Raw genomic sequence first — 24,443 nt, forward strand, 5'->3', positions numbered from 1 at the left:
TTTATGTGGTATGATTTGTATCTAGCTCATGTATGTGTTGCCAAATGGCCAATCTGGGTCAGGACAGTGTCTGGATTCACCTGGGTTCTAGTCTGCCATATTTGGGAAATTTTCTGATCTTCTTTTGACTAGCTCACTCCTCTAGCTCACTCCCAGTAAAAGAAGAGTACTGGGAGTTTTCTAGCAGCATTGTGATTTATACATCAGTAATAGACCTCAGTGATCATTCAATTCTCTAATTCACAGTCCTGCTCATCTCATAATCATTGCCATGCTACATCCTCTATTGCAGCCTTTTCTATAATACCCAGACTATTTTCCCCAAAGTTAAACATAATAAACATGCACAGACTATGTGGGGAAGCTGCTTATTTCCCTCACAGAATAGGTATTGGGAGGGGGTATGTTCGCAAGGAAATACAACAGGCGCTAGTGCATTAAGAGTGCACATTCTAAAGGATAACTACTAGAGGGAACTTCTCCTCCCCTCTCTATTATATTCCACAGAGGTCTCCATTCCAGGAGACTCAGGAGAATAAGCACAGGAGAGATGTGAGGTGAGTGCTGGTGGGAGAGGGTTTTTTTTTTTTTTTTTTTTAAGATTTATTTATTTGTGCATACAGAACTGGGGTACAGGCCAGAGGCTCAGGGGTGGTGAGAGGCTTCACCAGAGACAGAGTGGGGAGCAGAACAGGCAGATCGACGAAGTACACTGCTGAGGGGAGCAGCGGGCGGGTCAGGAGACGTCTGCCTCGCCATGTGGTCACCTCCGGGGCAGGCGGGAATCGAACTCATGAGGAAGCGGCTTTAGATTCTCAGTGTTGTGCTTTAACCCGCTGCGCCACCAGGGAGGACCTGGTGGGAGAGGTTTTACAGGAAATGGAACCAGGATTCCAAAAGTAGGAGATTTTTTTTTTCTTTCATAATAATCTGACCCAACAAATATCCAGGATTCAATATTTGTCCTTTTTTTTTTTTTTTTTTAAAAAGCTTTACCTATTTATGCTACCAGAACTGTGGTATAAGTCAGAGGCATGGGGGTGAGAGGATTTACCACAGAGAGCAGGAAGCAGAACAGGCAGATGTTCTGAAACACAGTGCTGAGGGTAGCTGCGGGCGAGGCAGGAGAGGTCTGCCGCACCATGTGGGTCAGCTCCCTGCTCAGCCAGGGATTGAACTTGTGCTGCAGTGGCTGCAATAACTTCACAGTGCTGTATTTAACTCTGTGCCATCAAGGAAGCCCAAGGACAAAGTATTTCTGTCACTTTAAGATTTGTGAGAAGAGATAAGGTCTTCTTTTTAAAAAGGTAGAGAGGAGCCCTCCCTGGTGGCGCAGCGGGTTAAAGCACTGCACTGAGAAGCTAAAGCCACTTCCGCATGAGTTCGATTCCCGCCTGCCCCGGAGGTGACCACATGGTGTGGCAGACCTCTCCTGACCCACCCGCTGCTCCCCTCAGCAGTGTGCTTCGTCGATCTGCCTGTTCTGCTCCCCACTCTGTCTCTGGTGAAGCCTCTCACCGCCCCTGAGCCTCTAGCCTGTACCCCGGTTCTGTATGTACAAATAAATAAATCTTTAAAAAAAAAAAAAAAAAAAAAGGTAGAGAGGAAAAACAAATCAAAGCAAAAATAAAGAACAGGAGAGAAAAAGGAAGAAAGAAACAAGGGCAGTTCCTAGGTGGTGTGTAGAAGAATTCATTAATAGCACATGCACATGCACACACATGCGTATATCTGTATGCCATTTTCTATTTGAATTTAATGTATACTTACATTATTTTATAATGAATTTCCTAGCCCTTCACATCAAGTAAGGAGTGACTCTATCTGCTCAAAACCAATTTGGTAGGTTTATGCCCCAGGACAGGACTGGGTATGTGATCTGGCACTTCCCACCATCCAAAGGGGGACATAGCAGACTCTGAAAGACCCCAATGAGGCACGTAACCAAATATTAGGTTTATCAAAAGGAGATATTAAGAGTTTCACAAATACTTCAACTTTGAGTCAGCCACAAAAAGACAAAAGATAATCAGTCATCCTGACAGAGAAGGAAGCTATTATTTGCACATTGGACAGAAATCCCAAAATGAGACACCAAAGAAGTGAGGTCAAGGGGCTAGTGAGAGGGGGTCTGAGTGAGCCTGTGAGAGGGCACCCCAGGCCATACTGACACTGGCTCGCCATGGACCAGAAGAAGCATCAGCCTCCGATAGCAGGTAGGGCCTTAGTCAGGCAGCCCGCCTTCCTGTGGTCTTGCATTTGTGCACCCAAACTGGCAGGATGGCATCTGTAGATCCTTAGGGCATGCAGAGCAAATTCATTATCTTAAGAAATGGAGCAGGAAGGAAAGAAGAGAACAGAGAGAGGGACTGGCTTAATTGCAGCCTGCCTAACACTGAGAGGTAAAAAAGTTTAAGGCAGGCTCTCCCTGGTGGTGCAGCAGGTTAAAGCATCACATTATGAAGCTCTTTGAAGCCACTGCAGCACGAGAGTTCAATCCCTGGAGTACCCGGAGCTGACCCACATGGTGCAACAGACCTCTTCTGACCCGTCCGCTGCTCTCCTCAGCAGTGTACTTCATCTATCTGCCTTTCTGCTCCCTGCTCTGTGTGCAAAGGCAATCAAGGACTTTCACAGCCCAGTGAAACAATGCCAAACCTAACAAGACCAAGTTAACAAGGATAACGTGAAGTTTAAAGTCTGATGCATCTGATTCCTGTACATATTTTGGTCATCACAGACAAGGATAAGGCAGAGAAACTGAAGCAGGCTTGGCAGTAAAGGAGGTGAAATGAACAGTGCTGATGTGAACTATGTTTAAAATTTTAAAAGTCCTTAATTTGTCCTCTGTCTTTGAAGGTGGGAAGGGAAATGTGATTTCTGGTGGGGGGACAGGGTGAGCAGTCTAGTTGCTACCTCCTTGCATCCCTCACCTTACACTATACACCCACTAGGCCAATAAAGCCATCCTTTGAGAAAATAGGCTAAGGGTCCAATTAACCAAGAGCACTGGCATGTGGGTATGGATCTACCATTGTGTAGCGCATGGATCACTCAGGTAAGTAGGGACTGTTACAGTACCCAGAATGGCTCTGGCTTCTTCAAGTCTCTGGCTTTTATTACTATCTACAAAGTATCCATGTCTTATTTTCCCTACTAGAATAAAAGTGGCTTGAGAGAAAAATTATCTGACATTCATTTTTGCTTGCCTTTTGGGTCCCAACACTGAGTTTCCCATGAAGCAGGCAAAAAAGATAGTGTTTGTTGAATGACAAATGTGTGCTTTGTGGGTATTATGGGTTAAATTGTATCTCCCTAAAAGACATGATGAAGTCCTAACCACAGAAACCTCAAAATGTTGCAAATATAATTAGTTAAGAGGAGGTAGAACTACAGTATGTGGCTCCCTAAGGCAATTGACTGCTGTCCTTACAAGAAATTGAGACGAGACAAAGACAGAGACACACAGAGAGCAGATCACGTGAAGGAGTCAGAGACTGGAGGGATGTGTCTAAAGTCAAGTCACACCAGGGACTTCTGGCAACACTACAAGAGAAAGTTCTAACATTATTCTGATACCAACCAGAAGTCCTATAATTCAATTCAGTTCTGACACTAAGTAGTCAGAGTCAGTGCAGACCCCATAAGTTAAAGACAACGCGCATCATCATACTGCCCCTACTTGAGATAGCAGCCAAGAGTTCTGGGTGTCCCCAAGTCATCTATAATTCTGTTCAACTGGCTATAAATCCAGGGTTTCTCACTGCCCCCCCCAAGTTCAACAATTCATTAGAAGAACTCACTGAAAGCACTACATTTATGATTATAATTTTATGTATATATATATGATGTAAATCAGAAAAAAGCCAGAGAAAGAGATGCAAAAGGCAAGGCTTGGGATATTTGAGGGGAAATGATAAGCTCCCATCCAGAATTCAGGTTCCCTTGAAGTACATCGACTTGTTCCCCAACCAGGAAGCTCTGCTGAGCTTCGATGTCCAGAGCTTTCACATGGGGTTTCAGTACAAAGGCCTAGTGGCTTAAGTCATTGCCCATAACACTGGATCTCCACCTCTACTTCTTTCCCCTCCCTGGAGGCTGGCTGGCTTGAAGTTCCAACAGTTTATTGATCTGTTGGTCCTCAGGTGATGAGTCCCCATCCTACATTCTAGCTAGAAATGCAGCCAGATGACCATCCTTAGTGTCCACTCTGGTTTTGACTAAACATCAAGGAGTCTTCCATGGCAACTCTCGTCTAATGACTAATCAACACAGAGGCATATGAGCTGAGGCCCTTCTCTGTAACGTAGAGCAATTCTGAAAAGACACCCAAGCTCCAGAAGCCAACATGGACCTTCTGCGACACCAAGCTCCAGAAACACACCTAACCCCTCCTGCTGCCTAGGCTTGCTTCCTTTCAGTCTCTTCCACAGGTACCTGGTAAGAACTCTGCAAGTTATTCTTAGTGCCTGCTCTTCAGGGATCCAATATGTAATAGTAGGTGTCAACAGGTTTAATGAATGATTTTTTAACTGAAGTGGTCATGCCTTACAAAGCATCCATGACTATGCAATGGCAAGTATATGGCTTGTGAATAGAGGATCATAATTTTTAATTAACGAGAACTCCTAATTCAAAGTCAAAAGTTAAAGTCATCTATTTGAATAGCATAATAAAACATTGGCAATAATGAAAGAATGATTACAAGCCTACAGCTAGATATTCAACATGGGAACCTCACTTTACGTGTGAATTAAAAAAAAAAATCTATTCTGACACTTGTTAAAGCAGCACATACAGTTTCATCTCCATACCCTCAAAGGATCTGCTCCTCTAATTGCAATTCACTGTGGATGACATAGAGGAGTAAGAGCTGACACCTGCAAACACACACATTTCCCAATCCATTAAGAAAACAGAACCATCAACAGAAACCAAAGCATGAAATAAATGATGTAAAGCTGTTCCTAAGCAGAGTGCTATGGGTGCGCAACAAAGTATCAGTGGAACAGAAAGGAGCAACATCTGAATTGAACTCGGAGAGTGAATTTGACTATCAGTTCCCCAACCCCTCTACATACCTGACACAGTGCTGGGTGTCTAGAGTCTAAAAACTAGGAAAAGCAGATGGATGCGGAACTGAGATGATAATACAACACGCCACGTTGTACACATCTGTATGAACCAGTGGTCCAGAATACAGTTCCGAGAAACAGAAAGGAGAGGCAACAACTTGATCAAAGGTAAAAACACTGCCCAAGTTAAGAGGTGAACTTCACCAACTGTCAGTGAAGCCGGTGACGCCCTACAAACTGCCCAGCAGTGACTGTTCCAATGACATAGGCTTGAGCCCAGCCAGCCTGCATGGTACCTCCTTCCAGCACACAGTAAGGGTCAATGGCAAACAGATGGAAGAGACTGGCTTAGACAAGAGGAGGAGCCTCTTGTCCCAAGGACTGTTCCTCTAGTCTTTGGGGCTGTTGTAACAGAATACAATAAACTGTGTGGCTTTACAAAAACAATACCTTATTTGTCACAATTGTAGAAGCTGAGAAATCCAAAATCAAGGTACCAGTTGCTCTGAAGGTTCACTTTCTGGTTCATGATGGTGACTGCGCTCTGAGTTCTCACCTGGTGCAAGGGGAAGGGAGCTTGGAATTCATTGATGAGAGCTCTGTCCTGATGATCTTGATTGCTTCCCGAAGACCCTGTCTCCTGATGCCCTCATCTTGGGAGCTGGGATTTGAACATATGACTTTGGGAGTAAACCACACCACCCCTTTCCCTTGTTCTCTCTCTGGTGTATGAACATGAGAACAATTTACTGCAATTGCTGCTGGCAGCTGTATGGCAGCCATGCAAGAAACCCATCAGAGGAAAAGGCCAAGACAAAGAGGAAAGTAAAGCCAAGAAAAATGAGAGACAGCAGGTATGTAATCACAAGGCACCAGGATTCTCCCTTCCTTTGGATGCCCTGACACCTGAAATAGTTTACTTGTTTAAACCACGCTGAATTAACTAAAGTTAACCTCATTCTATATAATACAAATCAGTTTTCTTTGTTTCAGAACTTCTCTGAGCCTTAAATACAGACGGAGATTCTAAATTTCTAAGAAGGATCCACAGGGTCCTGCATTTCCCAGGGGTTTTTCCCTACAGAACAAAATTTCACAGAGAAGGCAAATGACATTCTTCTGTCCATAAAAAACTTTGGCATGGTCTGTGCTGCAGTTAGTCAGAGAAGAGATTTAAGGAAAGAATATAAGTAAGGAGAGCACTGGGATAGTCAAGGGAAACATATACTCAAGTCTAGGTATGATTAAAGAATCAAAAGTGAAAAAAGACAAAGACAAATTATAACTATCTCGAAAATAGATTTGCAGTAACTGGCTAAATATGTAGAGGTGAAAAATGACTTCTCTGAACACCAAGAAACACATTCATGAGATCACCGGTGAGTTCACAGGTCCTCGGCAAACTGATTGGGGAGGGTCTTCACTGTCATTCATTTGCTTGATCAACATCAGATACACTGAATGGTCATCATCCTTTTTTTGGTCATTTGGGTAAAAGTCTCTGATTTTCCTTTAGGAAACTGTCCTTACCCCTCTGCAGTCACTGTGGATGGGCAGTCTGGAGCCACCCACCCTTCCAAACTCTTGGAGGAAAGGTCAGGTCAAACTGAACCAATTAGATTGTCCGAGGCATGGGGAGATGGAAACAGAAAATAAGTGTGGAGCTACCTTCTGAAAGGCTGCACTGTCCCATGCAGCAGAGGCACCACCCAGCTTTCCTTTGATTTTGTGAACCACCCTCACCCTTCCCAAATCGTCTTTATTTGCTTACATTAGACAGTGTGCTGCTGCTGCTTCACCAAAAAACCCCAGTTGTCCCCAGTTCCAAGTGCTGCAGCAAACTTCAAAATGTTATATATTTTTAAAATTAGCAACCCTAAAAAAGCTAGTTGCATATCACTTCCTAATAGCAGACTATTTTATTCTCCAAAATGAGATCTGATATCACGTCCATAATAAGAAGCTTCCCATATTTGAAATGAAGGTTCGAGAGAACTTCAAACATTTCTTTTCAGACCTTCAGAGCCCCAACCTTAAAATATCACTAAAAGAAATTCCACTTATATTTTACATCTGCCCAATGGTCTTGCGTCATGGGAGGGATTTTTGTTTTCTTTTATAAAGTATATGTTTATATTAAAGAGCTTAGAATTTTTTAAGCACAAGCAGCAGTAATCAAATCACTCATAATCCTATCCAGAAATAAACAACACAGGCTGAATCTTCCAGTCGACTGCCTTCTAGACTTTTCTATGCTGTTTCTAAAAAACTGACAATCTCAACACTGTAGACATTTCTATATATTGTTTCCTTATCTGAAATATCTCCACAAACTTTAAATTTTTTGAGTGTTACATAAACACCATGATCATTACAAATGTGCCAGAATTTAAGCGCTGCACTAACATCAGACATTTAAAGTGTTCACTTTCACCCTATTTACAATCATTAAAGCATAGCAATGAGGAGCATCAGCACTAGAGACAGAGACCTGGGAGTGAATCTCAACTTCCTCATTTACCAGCTGTGTGACCCACAGTAACAACACCACTCTCACCTGCTCTAAGACTCCTGCAGAAAGTGGGGAAACACCTGAACATACCGGCAGAGTTGCTGTGAGGGATAAAGAAGAATGTCCACAAACTACTCTGCAATGTCCATCCCAGGACACTGTCAATAAAGAGCAGCAATGAAAAGGAAGCGAGTTTGCATGTCGGCAAACACAACCAAGCCCTCAGGAGAGAGCTACAGGCGTGTTCGTTTTCTAAGGTTCCTGTTGGGTTAATATGTTATACACAAGGCTGCAGGGCTTTGCAGATCATAGAAACTGCTTTCTTTCAACAGACCACATAAAGCAAACAAATAACAATTATTATTTCCAAGGGTATTCCCTTACCCTTCCTGGTGAAACAGCAATAAGGAAACAAAGTGAAGAATTTTCTGATGATGAAAATTTCACTGTCTGCTTTGTGCAGTTAAAGGGACACTGTGATAAGATACACTGTGACCTTAAATAAATGTGAGGTTATTTTATTCAAGTCGAGCAGTTAATTAGCATTTCCCAAATACCTCAACTGAAGTTACTAGAGGGACCAGAGGCTGGAGAGACCACCCTCAATGACAGCGGAAGGGGGGTGAGGGGGCGGGCCTTCCCCTGCTTGGCTTACTAGGAACCATAGCTCCGCCTCTTTCTTGGTCAACTCTTCCAGCCTTGGTTCGCCATGTGTAAAATGGAGCAGTAATTCCCCATTCCTACAGAGATGCAGTGAATCAATGAAACTCACACCTAGCAAGTACACAGCACAGTTCTTGGCTCCAGCTAACAGAGCTGAGGCTTTCTTGGCTGTCCTCTTTCTGGATTCTTCAAGGACTGTGTTTCCCTGCCCCATGTGAGGTGGGTATGGCCAGGCTAGTTGAGTAGAATAATGAGTAGAAGTGATGTGTATCACTTGCAGAAGAGACACCAGGAGCCAGTGTGTGAGTCACCACACCCTCACTTACTGTCATCACACAGGCATGTGTGCAACACAGCAGTGCCAGCCACATGCCCAGCCCCATAAAACACTGAAATTTGGGGGTTTCTGTCATATTAGCATCACCTAGACCATCCTAATACAATAACCATTAGTCACAAGGGAAGTAAATGAGTGAAGTTATAAGCACCATGGTTACCTCAAGACATGTCATGCTTATACTAAACACAGAAAACTATATTTGATTTGGGAAAACAAGACAGTTATCAATTTCAAGCTGTAGTTTTCAAATACTTAGGAACACAAAAAAGGTCAAAAAGAATGCCTCATGTCAGAGATTTTCAGCACAGCAAGGGAGAATGGCAATAACTATAATTTGTTGAGTGCTTATTACTTCCCGGGGGTTATGCTAAGGATATTATATGCATTATATTATTTAGCTCTGACAATAACCCCATAAAGTAGGTGGTGTCATTCCAGTGTAGTAGGATAAGAATGGCTCATTATTGCTCTCCCCACAGTACGAAGGGCATTGTAAGAAGGAAAAAAAAATCAATAATGAATTTTGATAAGAAAGAATATCAGCAAAATAAAAGTTCATTTTCCTAAAAAAGTTCCCTCAAAAGAGCCTAGCAGATTCCTATAGAGAGTGGTAACAGAAAAATAACGACCTTCTCACACTGGCACTTTGGAGGAAAGGGCACGGCAGAGGGCACTGTGGTAAGCAGGAGTCAAAGAAAACAAGACAGGAGAGAGAAAATACTCAGTAGAGGTTCCCATCCTTACTTATATCCAGGAAGTGCTGTGACTAGTTCTAATCAATGAAACAAACAGGTGATATTTATAAGTTCCAGACCCACCCAGGAATGTAAGCACTATATATATGCCAACTCTGAATTCTCTCCTCACGTTCAGCAGTGCCTAAAAGCCACATGTGATGGCAGTAGAACAGGGGGCAGGGACGGATGCTGCCTGGATCCCTGAATCACTCCTGTAGGAGTGATCCTGTCCTTGCAGTCCTTTTGTTCACATCACATTTTTTTTTTTAATGTGGCTCCCTGTGACCTGAGGGCACAGTTCATCCTCTCACCTCTCATAGGAGGCTATCAAAGTTCCAACTGCTTCCTTCTTTTTTTTTTTTTATTTTATAAGTTTATTTTTACATCATTTTGTACATTTTTTTTCCCCATCTCAATTGTAATCCCCGCAGGTTTCCCATCACCAAGTCTCCCGTGTGCCATCACCATAATCCTGTGCACTTCCCTCCCCAGCCCCTACCCCCGTTTTTTGATCCCATTCCCCACTCCACCCCCACAAAATGTCTCTGGTATATGGTTGTTCATTATTCTTGTTATTTTCTCGCCTGGTCCATTATACTCCTGCTATGAGTGTTCTCATCACATTTTACAGGTATTTAAAGTTTGTTAAGACACTGAGATTCCAGAGCTCACATGTTATCACAGCAGAACAAAACCTATGCTGACTAATACAACATGGAAAAGGAAAAACAAAGACTCAGAAAATATCAGGAAAGGAGAAAAAGCCCAAGAAAGTGAGAAGAAATGTGAAAAAAACTGGAAAGCAGAATTTATCACAAATAGAGAAAGAATCCACAGATCATGAGCTAGTGAAGATTTTTTTTTTTAACATGCATAGATTAAACCTAAGAGCTACACGGTTTGAAGGAAAGGAAATCCTCTAGCAAACTCAAGAAAACAAGAAAGAAAAGCAGACAGGATGGCAAAGAAGGTCAGTCACACATTTGAAAAAGATGCTATTGAACATTAAAATTATAATAAAAAGAATACCTCTCTATAAACTACGCTACTAAAAATGATACAAGAAAAGAGAAAACATAAATAGTTCTTAAACCACTAAAGAATTGATATCAAAGAACGCTGGCCCAAAAATTGTCCTAGAAAAGCTGTTTCCAGCCTTCAAAACAGTCCTGCCTTCACCACTGTACAAAAATGAAAGAAGTGAACAAATTCATTTTGTACTGTTGTCAACATATGACAGGTATAGCAAAAAAAAAAAAAAGTACTCCCATTTATGAATATTGAGTAATAAAATCCTAAATAAAACAGTAAATCCTTTAGTACATAAAGAAATTAATCAATCATACTCAAAACTGTAGGAAGCCAAGAAGAGTTCAAAATAAAAAGAATCTATAGTTTAAGCTTATAAAATACAAGCTCCTCTCTTACACATCTGTTGCACAGAAATGTTACCTGGAACATTGTAAGTTCTCAATAAATATGTATTGCAAAAATTACTGAATGAAATATTGACAAGAAATATATATATATATATATATATATACACACACACATACATATATATAAGATTTTCATTACAGACAATGAAAATAAAGTTAGTCAAAATTAACTTTGGTGACAAAGAAAAGCTCAAAGTAAAATAATGAAACTATGCAATAGGTAACAGTTTAGAAACAAAATCTTTTAAATCAATTATCATGCATTTCCATGAGGACAGTTAAAAAGACCCAGAGGCCCATATTAGCACCATAGTATGTTGACACTATTCTACAAGACCTAAACAACGCAATTACACAAGAAAATAAACTATAAATACTGAAGAGGAAAAAGCAAATTATTATTTTGTAATAATGGTTATTGTAAATTATTATTATCCACTAGACTCAATTCTTTCTAAATCCTTAAGACAATCAAGATACTTAGCAACAAGTTAAAAGAGAGGTATCAGTAAGGGATTTTATCCTTGCTGCAAATGTTGTGTACTGTACTGACATGACTTTAGATGGCATACCCTCCCATATACGTAGGCCCTCTATAAGGACCAGTGTCATAGAGGAGGTGTATTTTTGACCATATTATCATTCCATGGCACTTGACTATAGTTAATGAACTGCTTAAGATACAAAAATCCGTAACTTACGTTCCCACAACAAAGAATCAGAAAATATAACTGAACAAAAGATTCCAGTAAGGCTACAAAATGACCATGACAAATTATCTAAAAAGAAAATTATGCAGGACATAAATGGACAAAAATGTCTGATCACAATCAGACATGAACACACATACTCCTTTTCTAGATGAGAGGAATTCTCAGTACTTAATATTATAAAAATGTCAGTGTTTGTTATCTTAATACATACATTAAAGAAATATTAAAGGAGGACAAATGAATACAATCATGAAAATATATTCAACTGTCTTTCAATGTGTAGACTGGTTGTGGTTAAGTTACACTAAGAGACTACAGACAAAGCTGTTGAGTTCTTACTGCCAAGCTGAGAAATTAGCCTGGACAAAGCTGGGAGGAAGGGCCCATGCTGACTTTATTGCTCCTTCTGACCAAACTAAAGGACACACCATCACTGCTCAATGGGAAGGCGAAGCCCATTTCAAAATTCTTGCCACAACTCACAGACAGAACAAACTAAAATTCTAGAAATAGATACAAGCACACTGTAATTGATGATATTCAATTTAGTAGGTAGGAATTACATTATTCAATTATAGAGTAACTTTTTTATTATTTTGATTCTTTTTATTGAGGTGTAATTAAAAAATTAAAATTATGAAGTATACAACATGATGATTTGATATCCACAAACATTGTAAAAAATTATTACCATCCAGTCGATGACTAAATCTATCCATACAGAGGTAACTGTTTTTCTATTTTTTGCCTTTCCCCAAGGGTAACTTTTTTAAAAAAGAAAAACTAAATATGATGCCTAATTCATGTCATATATCAAAATTAAAAACTACTAAAGATTTCGTGGTAAAATAAAATAATATAAATAGTAATGAAAATGTATAAATATTAATGTAATCTGGGCTCAGAAAAGTTTCCTACGCATAACATTCAAATATCAGCCACAAATTGATAGATTTCAGATCACAAACATTAGATTTCTATATGGCAAAAAGGCAAAACACAAAAGGTCAAAAAAGAAAAGAGAAAAAAAAAACCTAAAGGGAGAAATATGTCGCAGATGACAAAGCATTTCTGCTTTGTGTTAAAAATTACCTTACAATCATAACAAAATAAAAATTATATACAATCATAACAAAATAGTTATGAAGATGGCTTTAGAAAAATAAGGCAAAGACACATGCAAGCAATTCATAAAAGGCAACAATGTCCAGTAAACATAAAAATGCTCAACATCTTATTGCAGCAATATTTACACTAGCTAAGATGTGAAAACAACCTACATGCCCCAAAACAGAAAACTGGATAAAAAAAAAAAAGTGGTATATATTTGTGTGTGTGTGTACCCACACACCCACATATTAGCTATATATACACATATACACATACAATGGAAACACACAAAAAGATATTTTCATGCCATTCACAGCAACCTGGATGGAGTTGGAAAGGATTATGCTCAGTGAAATAAATCAAAAGGAAAGAGAAAAATATCAGATGGTTTCACTTATAGAAGGAACACAGGGAAACCAAATAAGGGGTCAGGGGAAAATAAGACAAAACTAGGGCCCTCCCTAGTGGCACAAAAGGTTCAGGCACAGCACTTTGAGGCTCTCCACAGCCACTGTTGCACAGTTCGATCCCTGGCCAAGGGGTGACCCACAGGGCACGGGAAGACCTCTCTTCGCCCATCCACTGCTCCCCTCAGCAGTGTATTTCTATCAGTCTGTCTGTTCTGCTCCCCACCCTGTCTATGGTAAATCTCTCACACACCCCCACCACTACCTCTGGCCTATACCCCTGTTCTTGTATGTGTAAATAAATAAATTTTTTTTTTTTTAAGACAAAACTAGTAGGCAAATGGTGACATTCAGCTGGGTGTGAGAGGGATCAAAATAGGGGAGGAAAGCACACAAAAGACTATGGTGATGGTTTATGGGTGACTTGGTGATGGGAATTTTATTTCATTCATGGGAGAGAAGGAACAACGATGTAAAAAGTATATAAATTTAAAAAATATGCTCAATGTCACTAGAAATTAAGAGGAGAAAGGAGTTTTGTTTTCATTCATCCAATTAACAAACTTGCAATATTAATCATTGATTGGAATAGAAAAAAGAAATTGATATTTCTATCAAGAAAGCATATTCATTCATATAAAATATACACTTAATAATCTTAAAAGTAAAAAGAGATTGGCTAACTAGAATGGAATATTACTCATCTTGAGCAATTATACTATAGATACAATTTTTGATGTGCAATGATTTTTAAGATACAATATGAAGGGGGGAAGCAGGTTATAAAATAGTATACACAGCACTCCCTCTCTTTTAAAAAATATATATAAGCTCATCAAAAATTAATTGTAGTCTCCAGGTAATGATATTGTTGGTAGTTTTTTTTTCTTTTGACCATCATAAATTTGTAACTTTTCTATAATAAACAAATATCATTGATGCAACCAAGAAGAAAGTTTTTTTAAAAAAAGTAAATTGAATTCTGTGGGAAAGTAAACATTTATCCTAAAAATAAACTCCAAAGTTGGAAAATGAAAGCAAAACATCTGCTTCCTGGACAGAGAGAATAGTTTTAAATTGCCAGACAGTTATGTGCTCCCAGTCAGTGGGGTTCCAGGTGCCAGCTTACTCAGGTGCTCTGCACCCAATGGGAGAGCCCTATTTCCCGCTTTCTCCCCATAATCTTTTCTCTGACCCACAACTAACCCAAAGCAAAGCTAAAGCATAATTTTATTATTTGCTGTCATTGTCATCATAGCAGTTGAAATAATCTGCTCTTGATTACTGATTCCACCTAAAAGAACAACTGTAAATTAAATACTTGTTTTACTCAACTCACATTGTTACTGATTTACTCTTACTAAAGAAACAAAAGAAGGTCCATCAAAAATAGCACTCAATACCATCAATTTCTATGATGGGGTAAAATGGGAAGGGAAGTCATTCATTGTTATCGAAGAGAATGGCTCTCTTACAATGTCTTGCAGGTCCAGGGTAACAGTTCTGCAGGAAATTCAGCAGCCTCAAACTGACTGCTGAGAGCTGACCAGTAGAAGGCTGAAACTGACAGATCTGTACCATCCCGAGCTTAGAAGACAAGGGCAAAGAAAATTCACTCCAGATTTGCCATCCTGTTCATCAATCGATGAGCATGTTCTGTTATTTCACATATATACAGCACAGCAGTTGGCAAGACATAGGCTTCCACAAAAACTAATGAAAAACTCCACTCCGAAAACTGATAAACATGCACAGCACTCACTGGGGAACAGGTTTGGGTCTGCCTGGCCCTGCTGGGCTAACAAAAAATTCAGCAGTTCGGTGCTGATCTGGCAGGTCCAGCTCATAGTCAAGAAGTGGGAAGAAAGCAATCCGGTGATTAATTTGGAATTGGTCCTGACTTCACCCTAGTGTCCTGACTAGGTCATGGCTTTCAGAAGAGCTGCTGATGGGCAGGGGAGTATCTCAGAGAAACCTTTGTGGAGAAGATCTTCACTGTCTTTGGCACAAAGGCCCACCAGTGTTCCTCAAGGTGGCTGCGTCCTCAGCATCTATCTTGGTACCACTGGCTGCTGCAGTTGCATCCTGAGAGCTGCACAGCAGCAAGGATACTCAGCCAAGCTTGCACCAGAGACCTGCTCATGGTTGTGTGCTGAGAAGTCTAGGAATGGAAAACAGGGCTCTGCAGACAAAACTTTGTCTTCCGTTCCCCAATTCATACTCTTTGAAACCAGACAATCCAATGCAACTCAACCAATCTACTCCCTCCCACATTGCCATAGCTTCTTCCCTATTCTCAAACACCTTGAACACCATCTGTTTTTGCACAGGAGCATTTTATAATCACCACTGGACAAAGACCACTGGAATCAGTTTCTAAGACATGCTTTACACTTAGGAGGACAATGTCTTTTGGGAGCTGAATAGGCAAGCTAGAAAGGGAAATGACAATGAGCCTCATCATCCATCTGTTGGGTCGTTCATGTAAGGCAGGCTCCCTTTAACCTTAAATTTCAATGTAGGGCGGCCCTCCCTGGTGGCGCAGCGAATTAAAGCACAGCACTGAGAAGCTAAAGCCACTTCCGCATGAGTTCGATTCCCACCTGCCCCGGAGGTGACCACATGGCGTGGCAGACCTCTCCTGACCTGCCCGCTGCTCCCCTCAGCAGTGTACTTTGTAGATCTGCCTGTTCTGCTCCCCACTCTGTCTCTGGTGAAGCCTTTCGCTGCCCCTGAGCCTCTGGCCTATACCCCAGTTCTGTATGAACAAATAAATAAATCTTAAAAAAAAAAAATTCAATGTAGGGCTTTATTCTACCCAGCTGAAACCAAATGTTATTTCAAGAAAAAATATTCTATGTTTAGGGTGATTTTTATCCCAGCTACCAAGAGTCTCTTGAAAGTTCAAAGAAAAACCAAAATGGCACCATAACTCAGGCATGACCTAGTCCTCCCTTAAATCTTGCTCCATTCTTCCAAAATTCCCAGTGTGGCTGGGTCTCACGCCTCTCAACACCACTCCCACCTCAGAACACAGACACAGAGTCCAGAACTTCTTGCATCTTCGAGTTACTCCATACGACTCCCCTATCTATAATACATGACTCTTCTGCTGTCTTACACACTTAGTTGTTAAAGAATTTCAGAGAATCTACTGTTATACTGGGAATTAGAGCAGTGCCCCTGCCCACAAGAGCTTAAAGTCTGGTGGGAATTATAAATGATAAAAAAATAAAGCATGCCTTTAGAATGCAGATTCTAAGAGAACAGGAACTTTGTTTACTCTGTACTCCAATAAGTCCCTGAATCAGGGCAGTGGCTGGCACAATGCAGGCAAATACTTGTGGAATGAATGAATGAATGAATGAGTGTGTGCCATAGTGCATACAACCCAACAATCATTTGTAAGATTTGCCTGGAGCTATTTGTAGCTACTATTTATCAAAGCTACCCCAGTGCTGAGTACTGTGTAGGTAGTTTCCAGGGGTTAATCACAAGTCATTATGACCACAAATACTACATTACCCCAGTGTAACCCATACTTGTTTCCATTTTGCAGATGAGGAAAATAAGTACAGAATTAAGCTCAAAACTGCCTAGCCAGTAAGCAAAGAACCAGCTCTGTCCCACTCAGAAGCCTGTCTTGTTCCAAACATTAGGCATCCAGTAACTCAGCCTGAAAGACCCAGGTAAGATACCCCAAAGAATAAATGAAAGGAAGGGAGGGGGAGGGGAAAGCGCAAAACAGAAGGAAAGTGTGCAGACTAGAGAAGGCAACCAAGGGGATGAAACTTTTCCCATTAAATGCAATGGGTTTTATAAACTCATCATGATTGCTGACTCCTCCTCTACTCAGATGTAAGCATTTAAAGAGAAAATACTGGTAACTCTGCAGACTATATTTAAGCACAGAATGTCCTACATTGTTAAAGTGACTAGATTCAATCCCTAGTCGTTTTACATTCTGAAGAACTCTAGAACCTACAACTTACAGAAGGAGAGCGGGGTGTGCAAATAGCAGCTCCCTCAACCCCATATCTTAGTCTTTCCTCGAAGAGAGGAAACCATCTCTTCAAAGATAGGCAAGGGTAACAAATAATCCAGTGGTTTGCTGTGTAATGCAACTCTGTAAATTCCAAACTTCCAACCCTAAGGCTTCTACTAATTCAACAATTTAAGAAGCAGTTTTAAGATCACACCTAAATACATTCCCAGTAAGTTAAAAATAAATGCTGCTCCTTTCATTTATTCACATGGACCCTGGCACAGACACTATGATCTTGTCAAGACATGACTTGAACAGCAACTGACTACAAGTCATTGCAGAGTAAGCACAGGGCACACGATGGTCAGTATGTTTTATTGGGGGCAGACAGACAAGAAAGCAAAAACTGAAAAAAGCATTTCAAGAGTAAGCACTGCTTTGACAAAAACGAATGGCATGATGAGCTAGAGAGCCAAGGGGGTGTCTCTCCAAGGCCTTTCAGCTGAGACCTCAGTAACTCAAATGGGAAAAGCACATCTTCAGTGGCAGGAAAACAACAGAACTAAAGCCCTGGGAGGGAAATGAGTTTGGTGTGTTTGAGGCAAGGAAGGCTAAAGCACACCAAATGGGGAGAGAATGGAACAGAACAAGTATGAAAGGACAAAGAGGGGTCAAGTCAGGTGTGGTCTTAGAGGCCACTGGAAAGATTCAGGACTCTTAAGTGCAATGAGATGCCATGGACTGATTTTTTTCTTTATAGGGTTCACTCTGAAAGTCATCAAATGGACACATCAGGGACACACAAATGTGAGCTGGTCCTTACTATGCCTGGTACATGACACAACAGATGCCACCTGGTCAAGCGCAGCAGCCCCAAGACTCCCTACAGACAAGTGGAAAGTGCCTCTTGATGACCAGCTGCTGGGACTTCTAAGTACTCTTAAATAAGTAAGAGCATTTATTTGGAAATCCAACTTTTCCTGTCCCTCCTTATGAAAATGTAAGGTTTCATTCCCAAATCTTACCACTTTGTAACAAACACTGAGAAGGAACAGGAGGGTTGGTATCAGAGGGGCAACCTTCCTAACACTGAGATTCAAGCACTGAACTGAGACTCAATCAGGTGATCAACCCCAGTTAACCGACAGGGGCATCCTTGTTGGTCTGATGTGATGGCTGATGCAGAGCAAAGCAGAAATCAAGATCTTAAGACAGGTCCTTGACTGTCACCTGCTAAATAATCAATACCAGGGAAACATTATTTAATGTCTAATATATCAAAAGGCATCCCACGTGAGGCTATATCTGTGGCAAGACCATGCCAGAAATCTGGGCTAATCCAACTCTGCTATTCATAAATTCTCCCTCTGTTAAAGCACATGTGTTTGGGAAAGAAAAATGAATCCAAGTCAATTTTAGACATTGTTACTTGGAAACCATCTGGAGTCCCTGGAAGCCTAAGAAGCCATCACATCCCCTGCCCTCAAATGCCCATTGTTAATTAGGGCAGTATGCTCACATCCCAGTTTAATGTCCCATGTTCCCTCAGGGATGTCCCTACCCCCACCCTACCAGGTGCCAGTTCAAGCTCTGCTTCCCACCCAAGAAAGGCATTTGGCTTCTTGGTAAACCAACTGGAGAGCCCTTGATATGTTGAGCTTGCACTTGAATTGCACCCAAAGCTGGGTTCTTTGCTTTCCACTTGCTGTCAAACTGCACACCTGAATTCCTTTGCCACAGCAACAACAGGAGGTTCCTCCCCAGGGTCAGAAGTCCGATGAAAAATCCTCTCTACCGAACAAACCCTATGTTCAAAGCATGCCCAGCTTTGGAAGAGACCCACCAGAAGACTTATGTAACATTAATAGATGTCAGCACCCGCCAGAGCCACTCCTGGAGGCATGAGCCCAGAAGTAGCCCATTTTCACTGTGATGACAGGCTGGGTCTTGCAGCTTCCTGGGGCCTGGCTCACCCAGATTGTAGGGCCTATGTCCCCCTCCCCTACCTGGCTATGATCCTCTGCTTATCTCATCTTCCAGGGGAGTTGGGCGGCCCTTTCTGCAGCCTCCCTCCCTCCACTGAATTCAGTCTTCGGACCAACCAACGCCATTCCACCAGCACCTTCCCTGCCCCCCACCCCCCTCCCCACCTCCCGCCTCTCGCCACCACCTCACGCCTTAAGATACCAGCCAGGAAAGAGATCCAGAATCTCGTACAGTCATACGCCCAGAAAACAAACACGGCAGGAGGGGCAGGCTCAGCTCTGCCAAGCCGACCAGGCCCGACACTTTTTCTGGACCCCCCCAAGAGCCCCGAACTCGACGCAGGGCATCTCCGATCTTCGGAGAGTGACTGCGGTTTGGCTACCTCCAGCACAATTAGAGCAAACACCTGTTTCTAGGACGCTATGCGGCCAGAGAGAGAAGGGAGTCTCGGGGAAAGGCAGGGAGGACGAGGTGAAGGGGCAGCTGGGGACGCAGGTAAAGGATGCGTCACACTTTGCGCTTGGCAACCGGAGCCCGGGAGCAGCAGGCAGAGCGTGAGAAAGGCTTCGGGGTCTGCGAAGTTCAGAAAGGAGGGGTCACACCTGCGAGCAGAGCCCCGAGAGGCCAGTACAGGGAAAGAGACCGCGGGCCGGGAAAAAAAAGAACAGGAGGCCGGGCGGGCTCCATCACCTGCGCGCCCCAGCGGATGCTGCCTCGCAGGCGCGCACCGGCCCGCGGCTGCCAGCGGGTGACCTACCTGCCCACCGTCTGGTTGGCCAGCTGGCGCATGCGATTGAACTGTTTCTTCATCGTGGCTCCGCTGCCGCGCTAGCCCGGGAGCCGAGGAAGGACGGAGCAGCCCGGTGTCCGCCGCAGGGTTACATGGCTCCCGTGCGGAGCCTCCCGGGCGACGGCGGCACTGCGGAGCCTCCGGGAGCCGTCTGGCCCGCGCGCGGCTCCCTCCCGAGGGCACCACCGCCTACTCCACCTCCTGCCGCGGTGCCTGCTGCTGCATCCTCCTCACGCGCGCCGCGACGCCTTCATAGTAACGCCCCGGGCTGCCCTCGGCACCGACTAGGTCCGCCCGGGGTGCCAGCCCCCAGCCCCAGTCAGGTGCGGGGACCAGGGAGTCTCCGCAGGCTGGCTGGCCCGCTGGCCGGGTGGTCCCCGCTGCGCCTGTGCGGAGGGCGCCGTGCATTCTGGGATTTGTAGTTTCGCGTCCCGGTGCCCACCTTTCCTCTGTCCAAAGTTTGCAAGCATAGAGGAGTACAGAGGTGAAAGAGAGCAGTGTCTTCTGGGGCCTTTTGCACTTTAGCAGTCTAGGAAGGAAACCTTTTTTCCGTTTTAAAAATGACCAAGTGGAAAAAAAAAAAAAAAGGCCAAGTGGAACCAAGAATACAGCAGCAAATATAGAAAGAGCGTCTGTCTTACTGTTTTTAAGCGAACATTAGGCATTGCTGTTCTGAATTCGCGCACAAAAGATTTATGCTAGTGGTACTGGTTCATAAAATTTACTGTGAGGGGCAATCTTAAACTTGGAACACAGACTTCGATGGAAGAGTTTTCAACCTGGCATTGGCATGCATCCCAAAAGTTTGATCCTTAAACCCAGTAGTAATCAGAAATCAGTATAGAGGAGCAATATAATGGTAGTGATATCGTCTATAGGATATTTGACATGGATAACTTTCTCATACAGCTTAAGATTCAGTTCTCATAGCTATTCCCACTCCCCGTGCAGGTCAAGACACCAATGGGCACAAGCTGTGGAAGGCCTGGAACATTACTATGCAGCTGCATCCCATCAACCTCCTTTGATGCTTGAACAGGTGTTATGACTTTCTGAAGGCTCTCTCCTTAGGGAAAGAGGTTTAAAAAGATAGGTTATTACCATGAGATAATTATAATTTTCTATGAAGTAAGACCAATATTGTTGGGTGTTAGGGACTTTAGATCAAACAGATATGTACTCATGTATTAGAATTACAAGTACCAATTATATGACCTTAGAAAAATTGTATAATATCTCAAAGTCTCAATTGCTTCAGTTCTAATAAAGAAACAATACTGCCCTAAGATAGCAGAGATAGAGATCTGTCTATTAAATGACTAATATTCGAATAACATAAATTTTTTGTAATTGTTTTTATTTACTTACTACAAATGAGAATAGTTAGGTAATAGAGAAAAATACCATTCCACCAATGAATTACTAAATGGATAAACAGGATCATTTCTTTGAAATGGAATATTTTTCATATGTTGATTATAGTTGCACGATGTCCTAAATACAGTTCTAAGTATTTTTCTGGCCAGCTGAACAAAAGATGGTTTGAGGCATGTCTTGGCTGAATGATCATGAAATCTGTAATTAACTGTGAACTTAAGACTCTGTTTATTAGGTCAGCTGCTCTAGTCAATTTATAAGTGAAGGCATTATTTGTTCTAAACAAACAATGTAATGCCTATAATGTCAATATAAAGCTTATACAAACTGAAGTTCTTTCCACTTTGAAATCTTTATAAAAAGCCAGCATGTTTTACATATATATTCCATCATTTAATATGCCCAAAATACGATCCAGTGCTATATTGTAACTGAAGGCTATTACTTATCCTGTTCAGATTCCAATTTTCTTTATACCTACAGATATCAAATTTATACCAATAAAGTGCATCTGTTAGTCTGATATTTTTTAAGATGTATTTATTTATACATACAAGAACTGAGGTACAGGCCAGATGTGTAGGAGGTGTGAGGATTCACCAGAGAGTGGGGAGCAAAACAGGTGGTTGACTGAAATGCACTGCTTGAGGGGAGCAGTGGGCAGGACAGGAGAGGTCTGCTGTGCCATATGGGTCATCTCCCTAGCCAGAGAATGAACTCATGCTGCAGTGGCTGTGGATAGCTTCACAGTGCTTCCCTTTAACCTGTTGAGCCACCAGGGAGAGTCCAGTCTACCCTCTATTTTTTATGCCAAAGGGTAGATATTCCAATTTTTGGACATCATTGCATTGTCAACTACAATTTTTGAATGCTTCTTGGATCTATAACTTTTCCACAGTCTCCTTGTGGGGAGAGCATATTTCCCTACCTTGGACTTCACTATGTGACTGCTTTGGCCTGTGGTTCATGGGTGGAGATGGTGCATGCCTCCAGGAATGCATTAAGCAGCATTGCTCACTTTTCTCTTGTCATCTCATCCTTTCTGCCACCACCAAAAGTAGACCTTCCATCCTGTGACTGCTATTGTCTCCCTTTGAACTGCAGAACCAACATTTGTGGGGAGACCTGAAATGGGTCATAGCAGTGATTGATGAAGTGATTGATGAATTTATCTTAGGACTAGTTGTTTTGAAACAGTGAGAAACGGATTTAATCACAGATGCAAAAATAAATGTCACTTAATATACTTTCTGCAAATTTATGTTTACTTATCATAAAATAAACCCCTTTTTTCCCTACTAGGAAAACATAAATTGCTACAGGTGTCTCAGGTAGCAAACTTGCATAGACCTAATGCACAGAAGAAACTGGAAAAGTTGTCACAGAACATCACTCCCAAAAGTAGTCGGGCCCAGATGGTTTTATGGGGAGCTCTTTCAAAACTTCAAGGAACAGAAAATTCCACTGCTATTTAAAGTGTGCCAGAGCACAGAAATAAAAATTAAAGAAAACCAATTTATTCAATGAAATTGGCCTCCCTCTGTTACCAAACCTGATGATGACAGCACAAATATGAATGGGAAACCAACATCACTTGGGAGAATAAACATCAAAATATTAATAAAATTAATTCACCAGTAACAGTTAGTGAACACAATCTGTGTGTGCTTATTAATATATACATATATATTTAATAGTATGTTGAAAGGTCAATAATTCAGCTAAATTAAAAAATGAAAATCATGCATCTTACTAAGCAAGATGAGTTCATAATATGTTTCAAATTAGGGATCACACTTTCAGTAGATCTGTTCTTTCCTATCTTCTATTGTAATTATCTCTGTAATTAGCATGTTGGTAGTAAAATTTTGCACATATTGCTACTGCTTAATCAATTGAAGGAATTAGAATTTTCATATCAAAGTGTACCATGCTTTCAAGTTTCTTATACATGCTATCAAATTATCTTCTAGAAGCAAAATGGAAACTTTCTGCACATCCATTTATCCTGTACTAAAAGTCCCATTTTCTTCTTATCCTGACCTACACTGAGTATCAGCTATTTTAAAAATCTTGCCAGATGATAGATGAGAAATAGCATTGTAATGCTATTTTAATTTGCATTTTTTATCACATTAAATATTTCCCCACATGTTCTATGGCCATTAGTATTTCTTCTTTAGCTAATTGATTTCTTTTTTCACATCCTCAAGTCATTTTTCTCTTATGGGACTCCATATTTTCTTATTGATTTATAAAACTTCTTTAGTTAGATTAATTATACTAATACTATTGTATAGAAAATGTTTTTCTAATATGATCTTTCTCTTTTAAAAAAATCTCTAATGTTAAATTTTGTTTTCCAGAACATTTTTAATCTGCTCAAATTCATCAACCTTTGCCTTTGTGTTTTATACATTTTGGTTTAATGCTTAGGAAACCTGCCCTATCCCTAAATGATAGAACCATTCAAGTGTATTTTCACCCAACTTTTATATGTTACTCTATTTTTAGCAGTTAAGATTAAACTTGTAGGACCAAAATGCTAAGAAACTACTAGTTTTGACTTATTTCTTACTTCAGCATCATTTTGTAATAACTCATTAATATAATAGACAAGTTCTATGTATGTCACCGTTTTGGCAGAAAATAACACAGGTGAATTCTGAACGAGGGGTTTACCAGGCAGGTGGGATTTGCTATATGTGGCAATCATTTGGGGTAAATGAAATGAAAAACTCTACCTCTTCTGATAGACTACCTCCACATCATCTCAGCCACCAAATTTGTATAAACCACACCTCTCTACATGAACAAACAGAAATAACTCTCAGTCATTCAATACAATAATAAAAATGCTGATGCTAATAATGATGACGATGAAGATAATACACTGTTCCCCACTTATTCCAGGGGACATGTTCCAATCCCCCCCAGGTGATACCTGAAATCATGGATAGTGCTAAATCCTATTTGTACTATGTTTTCCCTATATATACACACCTATGAGAAAGCTTAATCTATAGATTAGATACAGTAAGTGATTAATATGATAGCTAATAATAAAATATGATAATAAGTACTATGCAGTATAATAACAGTTCATTGAACGTGGTCTCTTTTCTCTCAAAATATCTTTTGTACACAGTATTTTTGCAGATACTCATGATTAACTATGAGTAACTGAAACAATAAAGAGCAAATTGTAAGACGAGATTAATGTAATAATACACCATTTAAGCTAAATATACTATATGTGTTTTCAACATACACAGTTTTCATCATACATTATCTTACTTAATTCTTAAA

At 41.2% G+C, this 24,443-nt stretch overlaps 1 protein-coding gene across 5 annotated transcripts in view; it reads right to left on the bottom strand.

Moving 5' to 3' along the window:
• The window catches only part of ARHGAP44 (Rho GTPase activating protein 44), a 143,193-nt gene extending 123,069 nt beyond the window's left edge, over positions 1-20,124 (bottom strand). For all 5 annotated transcript variants that reach the window (XM_012726297.1, XM_012726295.1, XM_012726298.1 and 2 more), the window contains exon 1: positions 19,725-20,124. In XM_012726297.1, the coding sequence (XP_012581751.1) occupies positions 19,725-19,777 (53 nt within the window). In that variant the 5' untranslated portion in view covers positions 19,778-20,124. The remainder of the gene's footprint in view (positions 1-19,724) is intronic.
• Positions 20,125-24,443: the final 4,319 nt, after the last annotated feature.

This window comes from Condylura cristata, unplaced genomic scaffold, assembly GCF_000260355.1.
Source record: "Condylura cristata isolate star-nosed mole 26May11 unplaced genomic scaffold, ConCri1.0 scaffold00017, whole genome shotgun sequence".
Classification (NCBI taxonomy): domain Eukaryota; kingdom Metazoa; phylum Chordata; class Mammalia; order Eulipotyphla; family Talpidae; genus Condylura; species Condylura cristata.